This window comes from Mustela putorius, unplaced genomic scaffold (assembly GCF_011764305.1).
Source record: "Mustela putorius furo isolate JIRA1106 unplaced genomic scaffold, ASM1176430v1.1 tig00003846_pilon_pilon_pilon, whole genome shotgun sequence".
Taxonomy (NCBI): Eukaryota; Metazoa; Chordata; class Mammalia; order Carnivora; family Mustelidae; genus Mustela; species Mustela putorius.
This window is the reverse complement of record NW_025421999.1, coordinates 18,727,359-18,745,558: the sequence shown is the minus strand read 5'-3', so window position 1 is coordinate 18,745,558 and position 18,200 is coordinate 18,727,359. Positions and strand designations below refer to the sequence as shown.

The 18,200-nt window shown below is 39.5% G+C and overlaps 1 protein-coding gene across 1 annotated transcript in view; it reads left to right on the top strand.

The window, feature by feature from the left end:
• Positions 1-17,846, top strand: part of KCNB2 (potassium voltage-gated channel subfamily B member 2) — a 411,054-nt gene extending 393,208 nt beyond the window's left edge. Inside the window, exon 3 of the mRNA XM_004762363.3 lies at positions 3,914-17,846. Coding sequence (XP_004762420.1) covers positions 3,914-6,073 — 2,160 coding nt within the window. The 3' untranslated portion in view covers positions 6,074-17,846. The remainder of the gene's footprint in view (positions 1-3,913) is intronic.
• The last annotated feature ends 354 nt before the right edge of the window (positions 17,847-18,200 follow it).

Here is an 18,200-nt window from a genome sequence, read left to right as displayed (position 1 = left end):
TAGAAATAGAAAATTATCCATGTTCCTAATAGTGTTTGTCACAGGGCTCTTCCTTCCTCTCAGTTTAAATAAGCTGGTTCTCTCCTGAACATTCTTCTTTTTTAAAAAAATATTTATTTATTTATTTGGCAGACAGATATCATAAGTAGGCAGAGAGGCGGGCAGAGAGAGGGGAAACCAGGCTCCCTGCTGAGCAGAGAGCCCACTGTGGGGCTCTATCCCAGGATCCTGGGATCATGACCAGAGCCAAAGGCAGAGGCTTTAAGCCACTGAGCCACCCAGGTGCCCCTCTCCTGAACATTCTTAATAATCATGTTCTGTATGTCATTTTCTATTGCTCATCAGGTTTTTTTGTTTCATGTATTATATCCCACTAGGAGGAGAAAGCAGGAATGCTATGTAGTTAAGAGCTTGTAACTCACTTTTAACTTTCAGCATGTATTTGTGAAGGAAGGAAGGAGAGATTAGGGGAGAAGGGAGAGAGAGAATGTACCTACACTGACCTTCAGTGCAAGGCACAGAAGTTTCCATGTGTTTTTGTGGAGTGTTGAATGTCAGTGACTTTAAAGCAGATATGAAACTGTATCTAAATGGGGGATTAACCATCTAAGTATTTTTTATTTCTTCTTGATGCTGGTCAAAGGCTTTATCCAGGTCCATCTCCAGCATTTCCATCCAACGGTACATGTTATGGGATGCTTCATGTGCATGATCTAGTTTGATCCTTAACAACCCTGTGAGACCGGCAAGGCAAATGTGGGACACCCCATTTTGCAAATAAGGGAACTGAAGCTAACAAAGGGAACTGAACTCTAACAAAGGTAGAGGCATGTGTTTTCATGCCCTGTCCTGTATTCTTTCCACCACAAACCACCCATTAATACCATTAGATCCCTTTAGAGAATATAACATTGACAAGTTGGTACAATTGAGGCAAGTCTCCAGCTGCCTTACTTCCTCTCACAAACAGATATCAATGCTACCAGTTTTTGGTACCTCTTAATGCAAGTGCTAGGAGTCCTGATTTTTTTTTTAAGATTTTATTTATTTATTTGACAGAGAGAGATACAGTGAGAGAGGGAACACAAGAAGGGCGAGTAGGAAAGGGAGAAGACACAGGCTTCCCGCGGAGCAGGGAGCTGAATGTGGGGCTCGATCCCAGGACCTTGAGATCATGACCTGAGCGGAAGGCAGATGCTTAACCGACTAAGCCACCCAGGCGCCCCAAGGAGTCCCAATCTTAACTCCAATTGATCCCAGTTAATTTCTGTGTTTATATGAAGAATTGAAATCATTATCCAGGTGATTTAAAAGGAAATTTTTATCCTGAAAGAATGTCTATTCTCAGTAACTAAATGCTTGGAACATAGCAGTGCAGTACCTTTCAAAGTCTTCTCCTTTGACGTTTCATTTCTTCAGCAATAAAAGTGTATTTTGGCCATTCAGCCAAATGACAGAATCAGTTGTGACTTGTCCTTGGTTTGGTTTGCAGACATGGCAGGAATTAACAGAACAGTGGTGGTTTAGAAAGAGAATCATTACGCGTGAGAGGTGAGAGGGACTGTGGAGATGATCTAATCCAAGTCTCCAGGGAAGTTGGCCAGTCTCACACAGATAATTGTTTGCAATTTCTGCATGTCCACGTCCCTTGCCATATGCAAACCTAAGTCTGCTTGCTAGAGCGGAGAGATAGCCAGCTCTGCAGGCCAGTGGGTGGAGGTGATGGTCATTAAAAATAAGCCTGTGCATAGTTAGGATAAAAGAAGCAGAGCCTAAATGCCATAGGGTTTGCTGTACTAAAAAATGTTTAGAAGTATATCCTGTAGTTTAGAGCAAAATGTCACATTTGTTATATTTATTTTGTTTTAGAACTCTACAATAAAACCATCAACTCCTGAGGTGCCTGGGTGGCTTAGTGGGTTAAAGCCTCTGCCTTCGGCTCAGGTCACGATCCCAGGGTCCTGGGATGAAGTCCCATATCAAGCTCTCTGCTCAGCAGGGAGCCTGCTTCCCCCTCTCTCTGCCTGCCTCTCTGCCTACTTGTGATCTCTGTCTACCAAACAAATAAAAAAATATTTAAGATTAAGGTTTGAGAACAATGGGAGGAAGCACTTTTTTGCTTAGTAAAGATTGTGCATCTGGGACACACTCTTCTTGGTGAAGCAGGAAGCCTCTCTGGCCTAGATTAGGTCTGGCTTGGTTTCATTTGACCTTTATGTATGATCTTGGAAGCTGTCATTGGTCTCCGTTATTATCGGTAGCTCGGAGAAAAATATGCTGACAGTGACTATTTAATTTAAAGATTTAGCGTCTGGTAAACATTTCAAAGGACAATGATTAAACAGCTTGAAACCCCACAGCTCAATAAATCCAGATCATGAAAAAATTAGTTTGCCTCTAACTGACATTAGGACTTGTAAACAAAAGTCGATTCCTGTTCTTTCTCCCTCGGTTTCCCTCTCTTTAGTCTTGTAAATTTCTCTTCTTCTGGGTTACTCTCCTTTTCTCCTCTCCTGTCTCCTTTATACCTTTCATTGTTTTTTGTTCCTGTTCTTTCAGCTTCCATCTCTCCCCTCAAATCCCCATTAAGTAAAATTTCAGTATAACATATGTCAGAGCGTGTTACAGATATTGAATAAAGATTTATTTAAGTTAAGTTCCTTAACTTAAAGAACAGTATTTTACTATTAGTACTTTATATATTTTTCTTGAACAAAACTAAGGTAAGTACTTTTTACTTGAGTAGACCTCAGAATTTCCTTGAAAAATGTGGATCAGTGCCCTCAAACCTTCATCTTCGTGTTCGGCCTATAAGGAAGTCGCTACTTGGGCTGTCTATGTGGTGCCTGGCTTCACAGATTTCCCACATACCTGTTCTTGGCCTTTGTCTTTCCAGACTGAAGTTCGGTTCACTCCAACCTCTCATAATACAAGTGCTCATTTGCCAATATTTGGGAGTCATGTAATCTTCACAACAACAATGAAACAGCTCTGACCATTGTCTTGGTTCTACAGATTTGTAAACTGAGAGAATGAGAGGTTGAAAACCTGCCCAAGATCACAGAGGAAGGGATAAAACCCGGTTCAGAGCTCAGACCGACTAAAATCCTACCATCTCATCTTCTCGCTTCTTTCTGAGCTCTTCTTCTTTCCTGCCACATCTGACCTTGTGCTTTTTCCTCCATGTAAAATGTCTTCCCTGCACCAAAATCATCGTGGATGGTCGACAAGCTCTTATTTATGAAGACTTCATTCTTGACCAAAAGAAGTTAGCTGTAGTCTTCCCTTCCCACATGATGCTGGCCAGAAGTCCCCACATCCCAGGATGAAGGCTTTCCTGATTTGGTTCTGCCATCAGTGCTTACCGTAGAAATGGTATTTGTTGTACGAGAAACACTGGTGTACCCAGTGCTGTATTACCACTCATGTGCAGGTCTGCATTCGTGGTTTCAGTTGTAGAATAAAACTTCTAGAAACCATGACTTCTGTCTAGCATATGTGGCATGTCACGCGATTCACTTAAAGAAACACAAACCAGGTGGTTAAGAGAAAAAAAGTAACAAAACTGAGAGAAGAGAGACTGGTTCCCAAAGCGATTCCAAAGGATGGTTATTCAACACAAGAACAAAGGCAGGGGCGGGGGATGGATTTTCTTTTTCTTTTTTTTTTTTTCCCCCAAATTGTTTAGGCCCCGGAATTTAAATGGGTACTACATTGTGCTTCTAAGTGAAATGAACTCAGAAAAAGTGAATGTGTTTGCATTAGTTAGAGAATTTTCAGCTATAAAGTTACCTTCCTGGAATATCTTTGAGTAGTTCATATCACTGAAAAAAAAAACAGTGAATCCATATGTCTCCCAGCTGCCTAGGCAACGAAGAGGATTTGCTAACTTGGGCTTCCTTCTCTTTTCCAGATCTTGGCCATCGTGTCTATCCTGTTCATCGTACTCTCCACCATCGCTCTGTCTCTCAACACTCTACCAGAGCTGCAGGCAACAGACGAGTTTGGCCAACCCAACGACAACCCCCAGTTAGCCCACGTGGAGGCTGTGTGTATTGCTTGGTTTACCATGGAGTACCTTTTACGCTTCCTGTCCTCACCAAACAAGTGGAAGTTCTTCAAAGGCCCCCTAAATGTCATAGACTTGCTGGCCATCTTGCCATATTACGTCACCATCTTCCTCACAGAGTCCAACAAGAGCGTGCTGCAGTTCCAGAACGTGAGGCGCGTGGTTCAGATCTTTCGGATCATGAGGATCCTCAGGATCCTGAAACTCGCCAGGCATTCCACAGGCCTGCAGTCCCTGGGGTTCACCCTCAGACGGAGCTACAACGAATTGGGCTTACTGATCTTATTTTTGGCCATGGGGATAATGATATTTTCCAGCCTGGTATTTTTTGCAGAGAAGGACGAAGACGCTACCAAGTTCACCAGTATACCAGCATCGTTTTGGTGGGCCACCATCACCATGACCACCGTGGGCTATGGTGACATTTACCCGAAAACACTATTAGGGAAAATCGTGGGAGGCCTCTGCTGTATTGCCGGGGTTCTGGTTATTGCCCTTCCCATCCCAATCATTGTGAACAATTTTTCTGAATTTTACAAGGAGCAGAAACGCCAGGAGAAGGCAATTAAAAGGAGAGAAGCTCTTGAGCGGGCCAAGAGGAATGGAAGCATTGTTTCCATGAACCTAAAAGATGCCTTTGCTCGCAGCATGGAACTGATAGATGTGGCCGTGGAGAAGACAGGAGAGTCGGCCAGTACTAAGGACTCAGCTGATGATAATCACCTGTCCCCAAGCCGGTGGAAGTGGGCCAGGAAAGCTCTGTCGGAAACAAGCTCCAACAAATCTTTCGAGAATAAGTACCAGGAGGTTAGCCAGAAAGACTCCCACGACCAGCTGAACAACACTTCTTCCTCCAGCCCGCAGCATCTGAGTGCCCAGAAACTTGAGATGCTGTACAACGAGATCACCAAGACGCAGCCTCACGCCCACCTGAACCCGGACTGCCAGGAGCAGCCCGAGAGGCCCTCTGCATACGAGGAGGAGATCGAGATGGAAGTAGTGGTGTGCCCGCAGGAGCAGCTGGCCGTGGCGCAGACCGAGGTCATCGTGGACATGAAGAGCACCTCCAGCATTGACAGCTTCACCAGCTGCGCCACCGACTTCACGGAGACCGAGAGGTCGCCGCTGCCGCCGCTGTCCGCCTCCCACTTGCAGATGAAGTTCCCACCCGACCTTCCAGGGACGGAAGAGCACCAAAGAATCAGGGGGCCCCCATTTCTAACACTGAGCAGAGAGAAAGGGCCCGGGGCCAGGGATACCATCCTGGAATACGCTCCAGTCGACATCACTGTGAGCCTTGATGCCAGCGCTTCCCAAAGTGGGCTCCACGGCCCTTTGGCGTCGGACGGTACCTCCGAGAGCCCTAAGAGTTCGCTGAAAGGCAGCAACCCCCTAAAATCCAGATCGCTCAAAGTGAACTTTAAGGAAAACAGAGGCGGTGCCCCGCAGACCCCGCCCAGCACCGCCAGGCCACTGCCGGTCACCACGGCTGACTTTCCCCTCACCACCCCGCAGGTCATCAGCACCATTCTCCTTGAAGAAACCTCCTCCCAGGGAGACAGACCCTTGCTGGGCGCCGAGGTGTCCGCACACTGTCAGGGACCTTCCAAAGGGCTGACCCCTCGGTTTCCCAAGCAGAAACTCTTTCCTTTCTCGTCAAGAGAGAGGAGGAGCTTCACCGAAATAGACACTGGCGAAGACGATGACTTCTTAGAGCTCCAGGGGCCCAGGCAGGACGAGCAGGCAGACTCCAGCCCCAACTGCTTTGCAGATAAACCTAGTGATGGAAGAGACCCTTTGAGAGAAGAGGCCTGTGTGGGCTCTTCCTCCCCCCAGGACACAAGTCACAACTGTAGGCAAGACATTTACCATGCTGTGGCGGAAGTAAAAAAGGACAATAATAGTCAAGAAGGGTGCAAGATGGAAAACCACTTGTTTGCCCCAGAAATTCATTCCAACCCAGGAGACACAGGTTATTGTCCCACACGTGAAACCAGCATGTGACTAGTTACAAAAGCAATAATAATAATAATAATAATAATAAAAACTTGTTTCTTAAAAATGAGGTAATAATGCCTGTGAACTAAAAACATGGGAAGCCCCCTCCCACAAAAAAAAAGTGCATAAAATGTTATTTTTGCATGGCATGAACAGTTTAGTTTAAGTACTGTTAAAATAAAGAGTCAAGACTGCATTTTGTAATGAACAGAAATGACTGAGGAACAGTGAACAAATAAAGAGAGCTCTATTATAGGAACCAGTATTCTGCAATGTCTGACATTTTTGATCCTTTCATTTCAAATTGTAGACGGATTTCAACTTTTAACTTTTCTGTTACAATGAATTTTAGAATTTGCACATGAAAGGATGAAATGTCACCGCATGCATTCATAATTAGGAGGACCAAGGTGCTTTGAGCTTGCAAAATGCGTAACTTTGTAAATAATGGGACCCGGGATGCAAAATTGTCAAGAACATATGGAAACAAGTTTCTGAGACACAGATACTTCCTTCACAGCTACTGCCTGGAGGAGCTGTACAGACTTCCTGTTGCAAAATTGCAACCTCTTCTTAAACCATCTCACATATCTTGCTTTGGGTTATAAAGCTCTTAAAAGTCATTTGTTTAAAGGAATACAGTATTTTTATTGTGATATAATTCATAGGGTGCATTTTTCTTTTGTGCTTTTGCTTAGTTGTGGCACTTGTGGTTTTATTTATAAATCATGAAAATAGGCAAGATTTAATGACCAGATATAGACAAATTTGGAATTTAAGCTTGAAATTTTGCCAATTATATATCTAATTTTGCCACAGCCTAAAACCCTGAAAATATGTCAAAGATTATATCATACAACTAAACTTTTTTTTTCTTTTAACACACTCCACATTTGGAAATTTAGGTGGTTTTTGTTTTTTTGTTTTTTAGTTGTATGTTGACCATTGAAAGATGACAGTATTTTCTACTAGAAGCCAACATAAACTTTTCTGTCTGAGAACTAAAGATAGAATGTAGATATGCCAAAATGGGAATTCCAAAAAGTGACTTCTGACAAACTGAAAGCTGTCTTTAAGTCAGACTGCCACCCCTCTCACAGTTAGTTGGGTTCAGAAATGAGTTACCATAAAAAGAGTCGTAGACTGGTAACGGTAGCCCAGTAATTCCCAGTGTGGGGAGGGAACATGGCTGCTCGAGGAGCCCTACAGAAGCCAGTTGGCACCAGCAATTAGAAACACCCCTTCATGTTTCCAACGTCCCAAGCATCACCAGGACTACCCTTGTGGAAAGCCACATCCAGCATTTTCTACTGAAAACACTGAAATCCAGAGGAGTTGAGACACGTTCTGGTGCTTATCCTGTTGGTCAAGTCTGTGCTAAGAACCTAGGTTGTTTGAATCCATTTTGCTTCACAGGAAATGAAGGTTCTGGTTCCAGATACGTGACTACCAGATGTGCGATTCTGGATAGGCCTTGAAAAAACCTCTGAGTCTCTGTTTTACCCCCAATAAACCCAAGACAGAATTCTTTCTCAGCTCCCTTAAGACTTCATGGTTAAGACGATTCCTTGGTCTCTCAGGAATGTTCAAGTTTTGCCTCAGCAGAATGCATTTTGTACGTATGTGTGCACATGCGTGTGTGAGTGTGTGTGTGTGTGTGTGTGTGTAGTTCATGGAAAGTGTTGGGAAAATTCCGGACCAAATCTAAAGCACAACTTTTGTTTAAAGAAAAAACAAATTCTAAATTGTATTCTGTTTTTTAAATTACCATAAAATCACTGGCAAAAAACAACCTAAATGTTTAGAATTTAAGGCTTTAGGAACAGAATTTATTAACAGAATCTGGTCATTATATCTCAGATAAGAAAACAGTTTTGTTCTTAGCTGAAATCCAAGCATCCCTACTGCTAAAAGCAATTTTAAATATTTTTCACTGCGCTTAGAATTTCTTAATGGTTTTCATGTTTGTCTCAAGATATAACCTTGATGGGTTTATGGTCATTAACCATTGGTTATTTACAGTACTCATACTCACTTCAGTGTCTAAAATGAAATATTGATCTGTTTTTGTAAATCTAGAGTGTTGGAATTTTCTACATGTAGTTTTGCAAGTCAAACGGATATGTCTGCTGTTAAATGAATAGCAAATAAGTTATGAAAATCATTTTCTTTATGTAGTCTTAGAAAGCAATTATTTTCTAATGTCTCTGTATTGTTATATTTCAATTTGGTTGTTTTTTTTTTTTCATTTATCTGTCTGCACAGGTGGATTTGTCTTTTTGCCCTGATAGTTCACTAATGCCTACTTTCGTGCGTCCATTAGGCTTTCTACTAAGAACCCCTCTCCAGAATGCTTGATGTTAGAAACCTTACCTAGATAAGGAATCTTAGACATCCCAACCTGGAGGCATTTTCCCTAAAAACATTTTTCCCTTTAATATCTTTTAAGTTCCAGAGAACTTTGAAATCCATCTTATGGAAGCTTAACCTTCCATTCTTCTTAGCCCCTCTGAGCCAAAAGTCTTCAGGTAGGAGAACAATAAAATGCTCCTCTAAAAAAAAAAACAAAAACAAAACAAACTTTGTTGTTTCACAGGGAGGCAGTTTGGGAACGGAGGGCTCCCAGAGTGCACTTCTGCAGCACTTCTGAAACCTTTTCAATGAACTGCAGCTGGCGCAGGGAATGAACGTGTGTACGCCTGAAATGGTCTGCAACTATACCAAGCACAGAATTCTTTTGAAGTCTTATTTTTACATTAAAAATTCATGTAAATGCTGCATTTTACTCCATATGTTTCAATATAAAAGAAATGATGTTTTATATTGCTTATTGACTAGTAAAATCGATACTCTTATGACTTCATATACCTCTTTTGTACCCTTCGGAAAATATATCCCTAGTTGAAGAAGCACTGCATGAATGACGGGCGTGCAGACTGGTTCCTTCAGACGCGCTGGCAGTTTTTGCTACTGGGAAAGGGTACTCATTGGGAGCTAGCCCAGTGACCAGAGACAAAATTCAGTGAGTAGAGACTATTTGAATGAACTCAAAATAACATGATCTCAAGAATGGTTTATTTGATTCTTCTAGCTATCTTAACAACTAGTGCAATGACCAGAAGATCATCTTAGCTTAAAGACTGAGATCAATCATAAAAGTATGGAAATGGATACGTGGGTTGGATCACAAATACAAGAGTAACATAATTGAGTGCCTGGAGTTGATCTAATTTGTCTCTAAATATTTCCACTAGAAATTTCTCCACTCTGGCAAAACCAACTGCTTTGAAGCAAGCATTTAGATCAAGCATTATCCTGATGTGACTAGATCTGGTAACAAGAAGAGTATATGCCAAGTATCTGTTCCCACTAATTTCTTGTCAAAACAGTCTCACTCACATGTAGACACAGGCTGGGGAAAGCCAACAACTCAATTACTTTCTCTTGAAATTTGAAGAGGAAAAAAAAAAGCCTTATGTATGTAGAGTAACTTATAGTTTCTTCTTGAACTTAACTCTTCACAGCAGCCTTCTGTATTAGGTATTACTTATCAATAAAGGACCAGAGAGGTTATGCATTTTGTTCAAGTTGACACAGGTCACTGGCGAATAATAGTGACCTGGCTTCATCCATGATGTCTGGCGTCAAGTCCATCACTCCAATGTACCAGAGTATGTTTCGTTAGGTATTTTTCCTGTTAGTATCTAAAATTATGTAAAAACAAACAAACAAAAACACTGGAGATGCATTTATAGTCAGGCAATTTGCTTATAGCAGCAGTAACCCATACCAAATGGTAATGATTGAAGATAACTGACATTGACCGTCTTTTTAGCACATGCATTTGCCAACTTAGAATTCTGGTCATAAGATCCACACCCTCAGATGAAAGAAAAGAATTCATATCTCGTGATGTAACATGACATACATATGAGGCAGAGGGCTGAAGGAAGACACCTGTTTTTCTGAAACAAAAAACAAGCAGAATTGTAGAGCTACTTCTAGACTAATTGCACAAATTTTGTCTAATTGAACTTGTCATTTCATTGTTCATCCATTCAGCAAACACTAGGTGAGCACCCCTCTATTACTAAATACTAGGTATTATACCCTTAAATACTAGGTTGGCACCTCATATTCCAGAGAAGGCACTGTGCTTGGTGCTAGGATACAACTCTGGGCCTCATATTGCTTACTGCCTGACCCATTTACAACCAGGCTGAGGATCCTTTGGGTGACTGAAAAATGTCTCTTCTCAGTATGGAAAAAGTCACTCAGTTATCAAACCAGCGAAGCAGATGACAAGAACAAGTGAAATGCTTTTCCAGCAAACTGTTTTCCTAAGAAATAGACAGATGGCATAAAGGAAGTCTGATACCTAGTTATTTTCGAGTCGCAATTTAGATTTACATGAGATAAATTATTCACCTGAGTGAGGTGATTGGTTGTCTTTCCTCTTTACCTGATAAATTGTAGGATAATTTTTGATTAGATATATTGCTTGTCTAAATAGCTAGTTATGGTCTAGCACTAATGACTAGAGCAAGATTAATACCAGTAAAAAGTCTATAACACATTTTATATTTTAATAGTTCGGTGATGGTTATATGGTGTTTGTCTTACTTCCCACTGACTAGAGGCAACATTTTAGCCATGTATCGCTCTTCTTGGTTTAGTCCCCGAATTTCTAAATGGAGGATATTTAAAATTCTATTATATAACTTGACTCAAGGGATTTATTAGCCAGATCTATGTGACTTTGAAAGTATATTAGCTATTTTCCATCACCACTGTCCTCTCCCAAACAGAACTGAGGCAAAAAAAAAAAAAAAGAAAGAAAAAAAGGACTCTTCAAAAATGTAAGTAAAAAATTGGAAACGCTCCAAGGCCCATCCCTAATAGGAAAGAAGAAAGACCCCAACTTCAAAACCTTGGTTCTGTATTATTGAACTTCATGCTTACTGTAATGTAATGCTATCTTGCAATATAATGCTGTTGGTTTCAATAACCACTTCTTCTACTTGCCTTTTTAAAACAGGCTGAGTTAATTGCATAAATCCTTATTTACTATTACCATTAATGCATAATCTCTTCCTTCATTACCATTAATGCATAATCTCTTCCTTCTTAAATCTCAAAGGGTTTTAATCTATAAAAATACATATAAAGGGAGATGGGGAGATTCTCTTTCATAATAAGACAACCCAAGTCCAGCAAAAACTACAAGTACAGAAAAGAAGAAAGACAAATATGTGAATAAATTAAACATGTTTTTTAAGCAGAGAAAATTATATTAGGTACATATATAAGCTTTTGTAATATTTAGACTTACTATCGACATGAAATTCACAAGTGAGACCATCATTCCAAGTTTAATCTCTCTCCTGAAAAAATTATTTCTTATGATTTAACAGATAGTACCAGATTGCTGTGATACAATATTTCATTCAACTAACATTTATTGTTTGCCCTGGGCCAGAAATTAATCTATGCACAGTTTATACCCTCCATTTTATCATCTAGAAGAGATTTCATATTTAAAAAGATTATATTCCCAAGTGAAATCCACTTCCACAGGGTGAGCTGGAAATAGTATGGCGATATGTTTGAATTTATAGTCTGAGAATTCCTATAATCCATTTTTATGTTCCCTCAGACACAAATTATTTATTTCGTTTCCTACTATAGGATCTGAATGACCATCAAATATGCTTTCTACACATACATGTTTAAAATCACAGTAGCTGTCTGAGATCTAGTGACAGTGTATTTCAGTGGAAACAGTACTCTCTTCCACCAAAGGAAATACGATTCTAACAAAAATGATGTTGAAAATCATTTTTTATATTCCCATAACTGTTCTGTTTGCTGCTGCTGCTTTTTTTTTTTTTTTTTCCCTAAATCTCAGCCTACATGCTGTGATAGAAACCATCACAACCTGTGGTCTGATGAAAATCTACTGAGCAAGTAGCTTCTCTCCCATCCACTATGGGCAGTAATGGCAAACAATATGGCCAAATGGTTTTTCTTTCAGTTATTGGTGTTTCATTTTAACCTTAAAAGGCTTTGGAATGGCATACCGTACTGAACAATGAAAGTAGACTTTCACCATCAAGATTCAGGGAATCTTGCACGGAATTGTGCAAACAGACCAGAGGTCGACACGCAGGTTCAAAAAGGATGTCATGGGCTGTCATCTGTTTATTTTCCATGCTAAGTACCTTCTAGTGGTTGGTCTGAGGGGAAATGTAATTCTCTGCTTGCCTGGAAAGGAAGCCGTAATGAGGACTGGAACGTTTTCTGCCATTTTACACCTTCCATTACGCGTGCATGCAGCCAAAATCACAACGATGTCCTAGACGTTGCTTTCAGCGATCATTTCTCAGTTTTCGTTTTCTTATTCCAAAGTATCTGATAAAACTGTTGCTACTTTCTGCACAGCTCTTTCACAGTATTTCTACCTGCCACCTCCAAATCAAAACAGAATCACAGGTTTTGCTAAATATTTAGCGGTGCCCTACTGTGGGCATTTACACAGCAAATGCTACTGTGACCTCCCCGCTATGAATGGGAAGCTAGACAGAACTCAAAAGAGTGTTTTTTGGTTCATTATTTAATTATTTAATTAATTATTTTTTTAAGAATCATAAACCTGTGAAAATAAAGTCATTCGGTTGATTAACCCCAAAACCCACAGTCTCGGTTCCTCCCAGAGTTTACAAATAGAACCCACAATGCCCCAGAATTGACCTCAGTGAAAAAAATAGATGGTTTTTAAACTCTCAGGAGACATCTGTGGTTGCTGGCCAGAAATTCTTTTACTGTCAGATTTAAACCAAGACACTTCTAATGTTCTTATTTGCCACATATGGATTAGGCTGATTTTAACCTACAAGTACTCACATCAAAATGTTTAATTGAAATTAGGAGAATTTTTCTAAAGGAAACAGATACATAGGAAGTAATATGTACTAGCATTACTAATATTACTTCTCCAAAAGCATGCTATCACCAAAATTAGTGTGAATATATATATATATATATATACAGCAATTCTTACTAAAGAATTGGCAAAATTTTCCTATTTAGTTCAAAGCCAAAGAAAGAAAAAAAAAGAAAAGAAAAAACCTCTGCAATTTACAAAACACTTAGGTTTGTCATACAATAGCCAAGTTTCAAATTTATGCAATTTTAAAGAGGCATTATATTAAACCATTAAAAATTCAACAGTGAATGTATAAAAAAGGTTTATTGAGCAAATATAAGGTACCATTAGCACACTGAAGCATTTTTAATAATCTTTCAGTTGACAGCCTAATGACTGTGTCTTGCTCTTAGCACCTTCTTTTCAACCCGAAAGCTTTTCTATTTTACACTATTGCTTGTGTGTTTGCTTGCTTCTTTATTTTGTTTGAAGAAGTGAGGGCACGTGGGAAAACATGTTTGAAGGGGAAGTTATTGGACAACGTGGGAACATTACTTACTGTGCCCGGGGTACAATGGGAACCATTTGTAGAAGGGACTTGACCTCACTCCCTTCTAACTTCTCCTCAAGTTTCACCATCCGGGTTTGGAAACATCCTTTTGATCAAACTCAGATCCTGCTTATCCAGATTTCTGATTCCTCTCCTGTCTGCAGTGCCCACCAGCAATCTTCCCCCAGGGTCTGCCTGACTATAGTACTTCTGGTCTCAAGTCAAGGGCACAACCAATTGAGTCATTAGCAATGGCAACTTGAAGCCCAAAGCTAAGAGTAATAGGAAGCTCTCCATGTGGTCAGGAAGCCCAAGGACAAAGGGACTGCCAACACATTGTCATAGCATGGTTTAACCATCAAAGCAATGACACTCTATTTTTCTCCCCCTGTTAACAAAAGAATAATTTTTAAAGCCTCTATTAAGTTCTTGAACTTCAAAGAGAAATAGCTAGGTTGAGGAGAAAGGTGGTGTCTACCTCGCTGATTTGTCACCAGACACCATCCTAAATGGGCAACCAATTCATGTGTCTGTTTTCAGGGCAGTATCCAAAAAGGAAAATATCTTTTCACTTTCAATGGTAGCAAACATTTCAGTCAGGGAAAATTGATATAACTCTGTAGTTCTTATATGGTTCTTGGCCAAAATCGTTAGAGCAATTTAAACAGAACGTCAGCAAAAGATATTAGGGTTGAAGAAAAGGCCATCGCAAAATAATGTACTTTGATGTACATCCAATTAGAAATCATGGATTAGGATTTCTTTCTAAGTTCTTTGTATAAAAATATCTTGTAATTAATATTTCTCATTTGGCTGTGAGTTTTTTTTAAAAAGACTATGATAAGTTAAACCAGATGGTATATAGGAAAGCATCACGCACAATACTTGACAGGAGGTATTCGTGTTTTTTGTTTTTTGTTTTTACTCCAAGAGAAATCATTCAACTCACATTTGTGTGCTAATTACTTAGTTTCCTAAAACTTTTCTGTGGTTTCCTAAACACTCAAAATTTTAAACGTGTGTGAGTATAAATGTAGATTTTCACTTACTATTACTTTAAAGTAGAGAATATTTTATTTCCTAAATTACATATGTATGCATTCTAGTTGTTTACATATATATGTGTCTCCAGCTCATGTGGACAAATAACATGCTATGACAACTTAGGTAATGTGTTTTTTTTTTTTTTAACCTAACAGCCTTACATTTTTAATGTTTAATAGAAAAATGTCAACTTCTTCTAAAGAAAAATCAGTTTCCTACAGTTATATGACTTTAGCTTTATTATCTATTTGAAGATTCTTTTACACTCTCCTTATTACCAAAAAATTAAACGTACTTAGGTATGTGACTGCACCTCCTCTTCCATCTTCATCCTTCCCATATTTGTGAACCTAAGGAGATAGATATATATTTACATACAAAGTAATTCCTAACCAAATTTGGTTCCAGATTTGCTACAATCGACTATTTACCAGAATAAACTATAAAATGAGAATTAAAAGCTCTCGATTTAAAAAGAATTCTTTATTAAATTTCGTTTTTATAATATAACGGTAGATTACCATTAGGCTTCACCAGACACTTTTTGTTTTGCTTTTTTGTCCATGTGAAAATCTTGTGGACCAAGAAAAGTAACAGGAAGAAATCCATTTACTATTTCAATTTATTTAAAATGCCATGTCACAAAAATTTTAGAAAGAACCCTTATTTCCTACAAAGAGCTTCAGAGCTGAGTTATGCCCAAGGAGTACATATAACAAAGCATACCGTAGAGTCTTCACACGAAGTGCAACTACTCCAACCAAATTATGGGGAACGGGGCGGGGGGATGGGCAGCTAACTCCAGTATTAGAGACTGACTTTAGGAAGATCTTCCATTGAACCTGCAAAGGAGCTTCCAAGGTACACTAAAATTTCATCTTCAGAGTATCCAGTATCCATCACTGGTATATTAAAAATAGTATTTTGATGTTAATGGGGGGTTTTCTTTCATTCCGTTTTGACTAGTGATTTTATGAAAGCTTTAGTACAATGTATTACTTAGTTTGGGGTTTCAATCAGTTGTCTGATGCTTAGAAAAGTAATTCATGATCTCAAGCATAATTGCATGACAGTTTAGATCTTACTATTTAGTTATAGCCTAACGAATACTGTGTTCCTATCTTTCTGAAAAAATAAAGCTTATTAAATAACATTCAGATAAACCATTATACCACCCAACCAGCTCACTAAATGTAGTTATTAACTGTCTGCGTAGCTTATATAAAAGCTCCGTATTGACTGTCCACGTCTGCTGCATTTAAAAGCTGCTGAGTGGTTGTCTCATCTTATTCTGTCGACACACTAATGTGACAGTGTCGTGTACATAGGCCACAGTACAAAAGTGACTATAAACTGCTTCCTCAACATCTAGCCCAAAAAAGGACTGAGGCAGTGCACTCAAGCCTTTAGTTAAAGTGGCTCACTGAGTCATTTCCATCTGTGTGTTCTTTACCATAAATACTGAGGTAGGATTTTCTAACTGTCTTTTCAGGCTTGTAAAACAAATCTCTATACCATATCTACGTAGTCTAAAATACGTCGAATAATTCCGTTTGAAAAGTGTTGCCTACTAACAAACTAAAGAGAAGTAGCTACTGATTTTCCTATTGAGTTGCTTAAATCATTTGCCATTGCCAACGTAGACCTGCCTTAAATGGTTTCTTTCACCACTATTATATGTGGAAATAAAAAGAGGATGTTGTGGTGAACTTACCTGTCTGACGTTAGCTGTTTTCAGCCAGTCAAAGGATATATGTTCCTCAGGAGTGACGTGTCTAGTGATGTCCAGTAGTCAAGAGGGTACCTTATTTTCTTTTGGTCTCCTGAAACTAAAGTTGGGAATCTACAAAATTAACATGTATAGATGTTCAAAGACCAGTATTTGGGGGGTGGGGATGAGGAGGAGGGAGGAAGAAGAGAGGGGGGAGGGAGAGGGAAGAAAAAAAGAAAAGCTAATAGAGAAAGGCACATCTCCAAATGAGTTGGGGGGGAGGGTACTAAAGTTCATTGTGTGTGTTTTCTGAAAAGCTGATTTGCTTTTGGGAAGGCTGTATGAGTTCTGTCTATGTGAGCATGTGATTGTGAGTGTGCTTAGCATCAGGAGGGGGAGCCTGAATCATCTACTGCTTTTTTTGGTTAAATAGAGTTACATATTATTAAAAACAAATACGTCTAACTCCCAGACTCATTAACTCAATGTTTAATGTTAGAATTATAATCTTATTGTTAAACTCAGGACAACTCTGTGAAGAGTACAAAGTAATTGTATGAAACCTTATGTCAAAACTACAAAGCTATCAGTAATTAATGCACATAAACAGCCTTGCTGGGAATAATCATGGGTGATTTCCCTATAAAACAGGTTGATGGGCAACCTATTTTTTTTCTTCTCAAGTTGTAGCGATTTTAATAGTTTCTATTAAATCCCTAACATCTCCCAGATTTAAGACACTCAAAGTTATTTTTAAAACCTAAGGAATATAGAGTATCAAACATTACAAGGTAAATAAATAGTTCCTACAATCGCTGTACACATTAAGTAATATGATTGCGTATTTCTAAGTTACACACGGTACTAGGTTTATAGGCAGTCGCACGAAGCATCATTCACTTCACTTTCATTCACTTCAATGTTTCTGAGGGTTTTCATACTACTCTGAATGCTCTGAATGCTGCCGAGGAAAAGAAGCACAATCAGTATTCTGTGTTTTAAGATTTCTCTGTTGGGTTATCCCGTCCTGTCCATACACGCGACAGCGTTAGCATTTCATCTCATACTGTGTTGAAATACTTTTCATTACAAACTCTCAATAAAAACTAAAGCTTACGTGGAAGTGGTAAGTCTCGTCTAGCGTCATTCATCTGCCTCCACGTGCTTTCTTTCATTTCAAACGAGGTGTACTGATTTCGGTTTTGCGAAGAGGGTACAATTTAGCATACTCGTGTCTGCTCCACTGTCCATCCTGCACCATTACTACAATGCCCTCCTCTCCCATTTAATGGTGTTTGTATCCATGTCCCCATATCTGCTGCATTTTGACTCCATAACAAGAAAATGTGATCTTTGTGTGGGTAGTTCTGCTGATCAACTCAGTATTTCTGCACCAATCAGCATACTTATATGCATGTAGTAGTCTGTACAATTGTTCAACATCAAAATACTTGTTTCCTTTATGTCAAAATGTCTATAAAATTGCTGGCATTGTTCTCCATTTCAGTCTGGTAGAATAAGCAAGATAGAAAATAAATGTGTAAATGAATCATCTGTGTCATTTCAGTTCTCTGCATGAAGTCACTCACATTGCGCATGGCACACATGCCCCTCCCCCCACCCAATGATCCATGGTTTCTTGACCCCTCATTACTGACTGTGGAGGCACGCAGCTTTTGGAGGAAGTGTAGGATAAAACTGCTGAGTCGGGAAAAGAAATAAAAGCTGGATCCATTGCCATCAAAAGTCCTCTCCCTTTCAAACCAATCCTTTCCGACAGCCTACCGACGGATGTTGCTTGGTTTACATTTGTTACTCAAGGCAAAGCACCTTGCTGGAACTCTGGGGTGAAATCTGCAGAGGATTTCGGGATCATGTGCCACTGCCATTCCCGAAATCAATT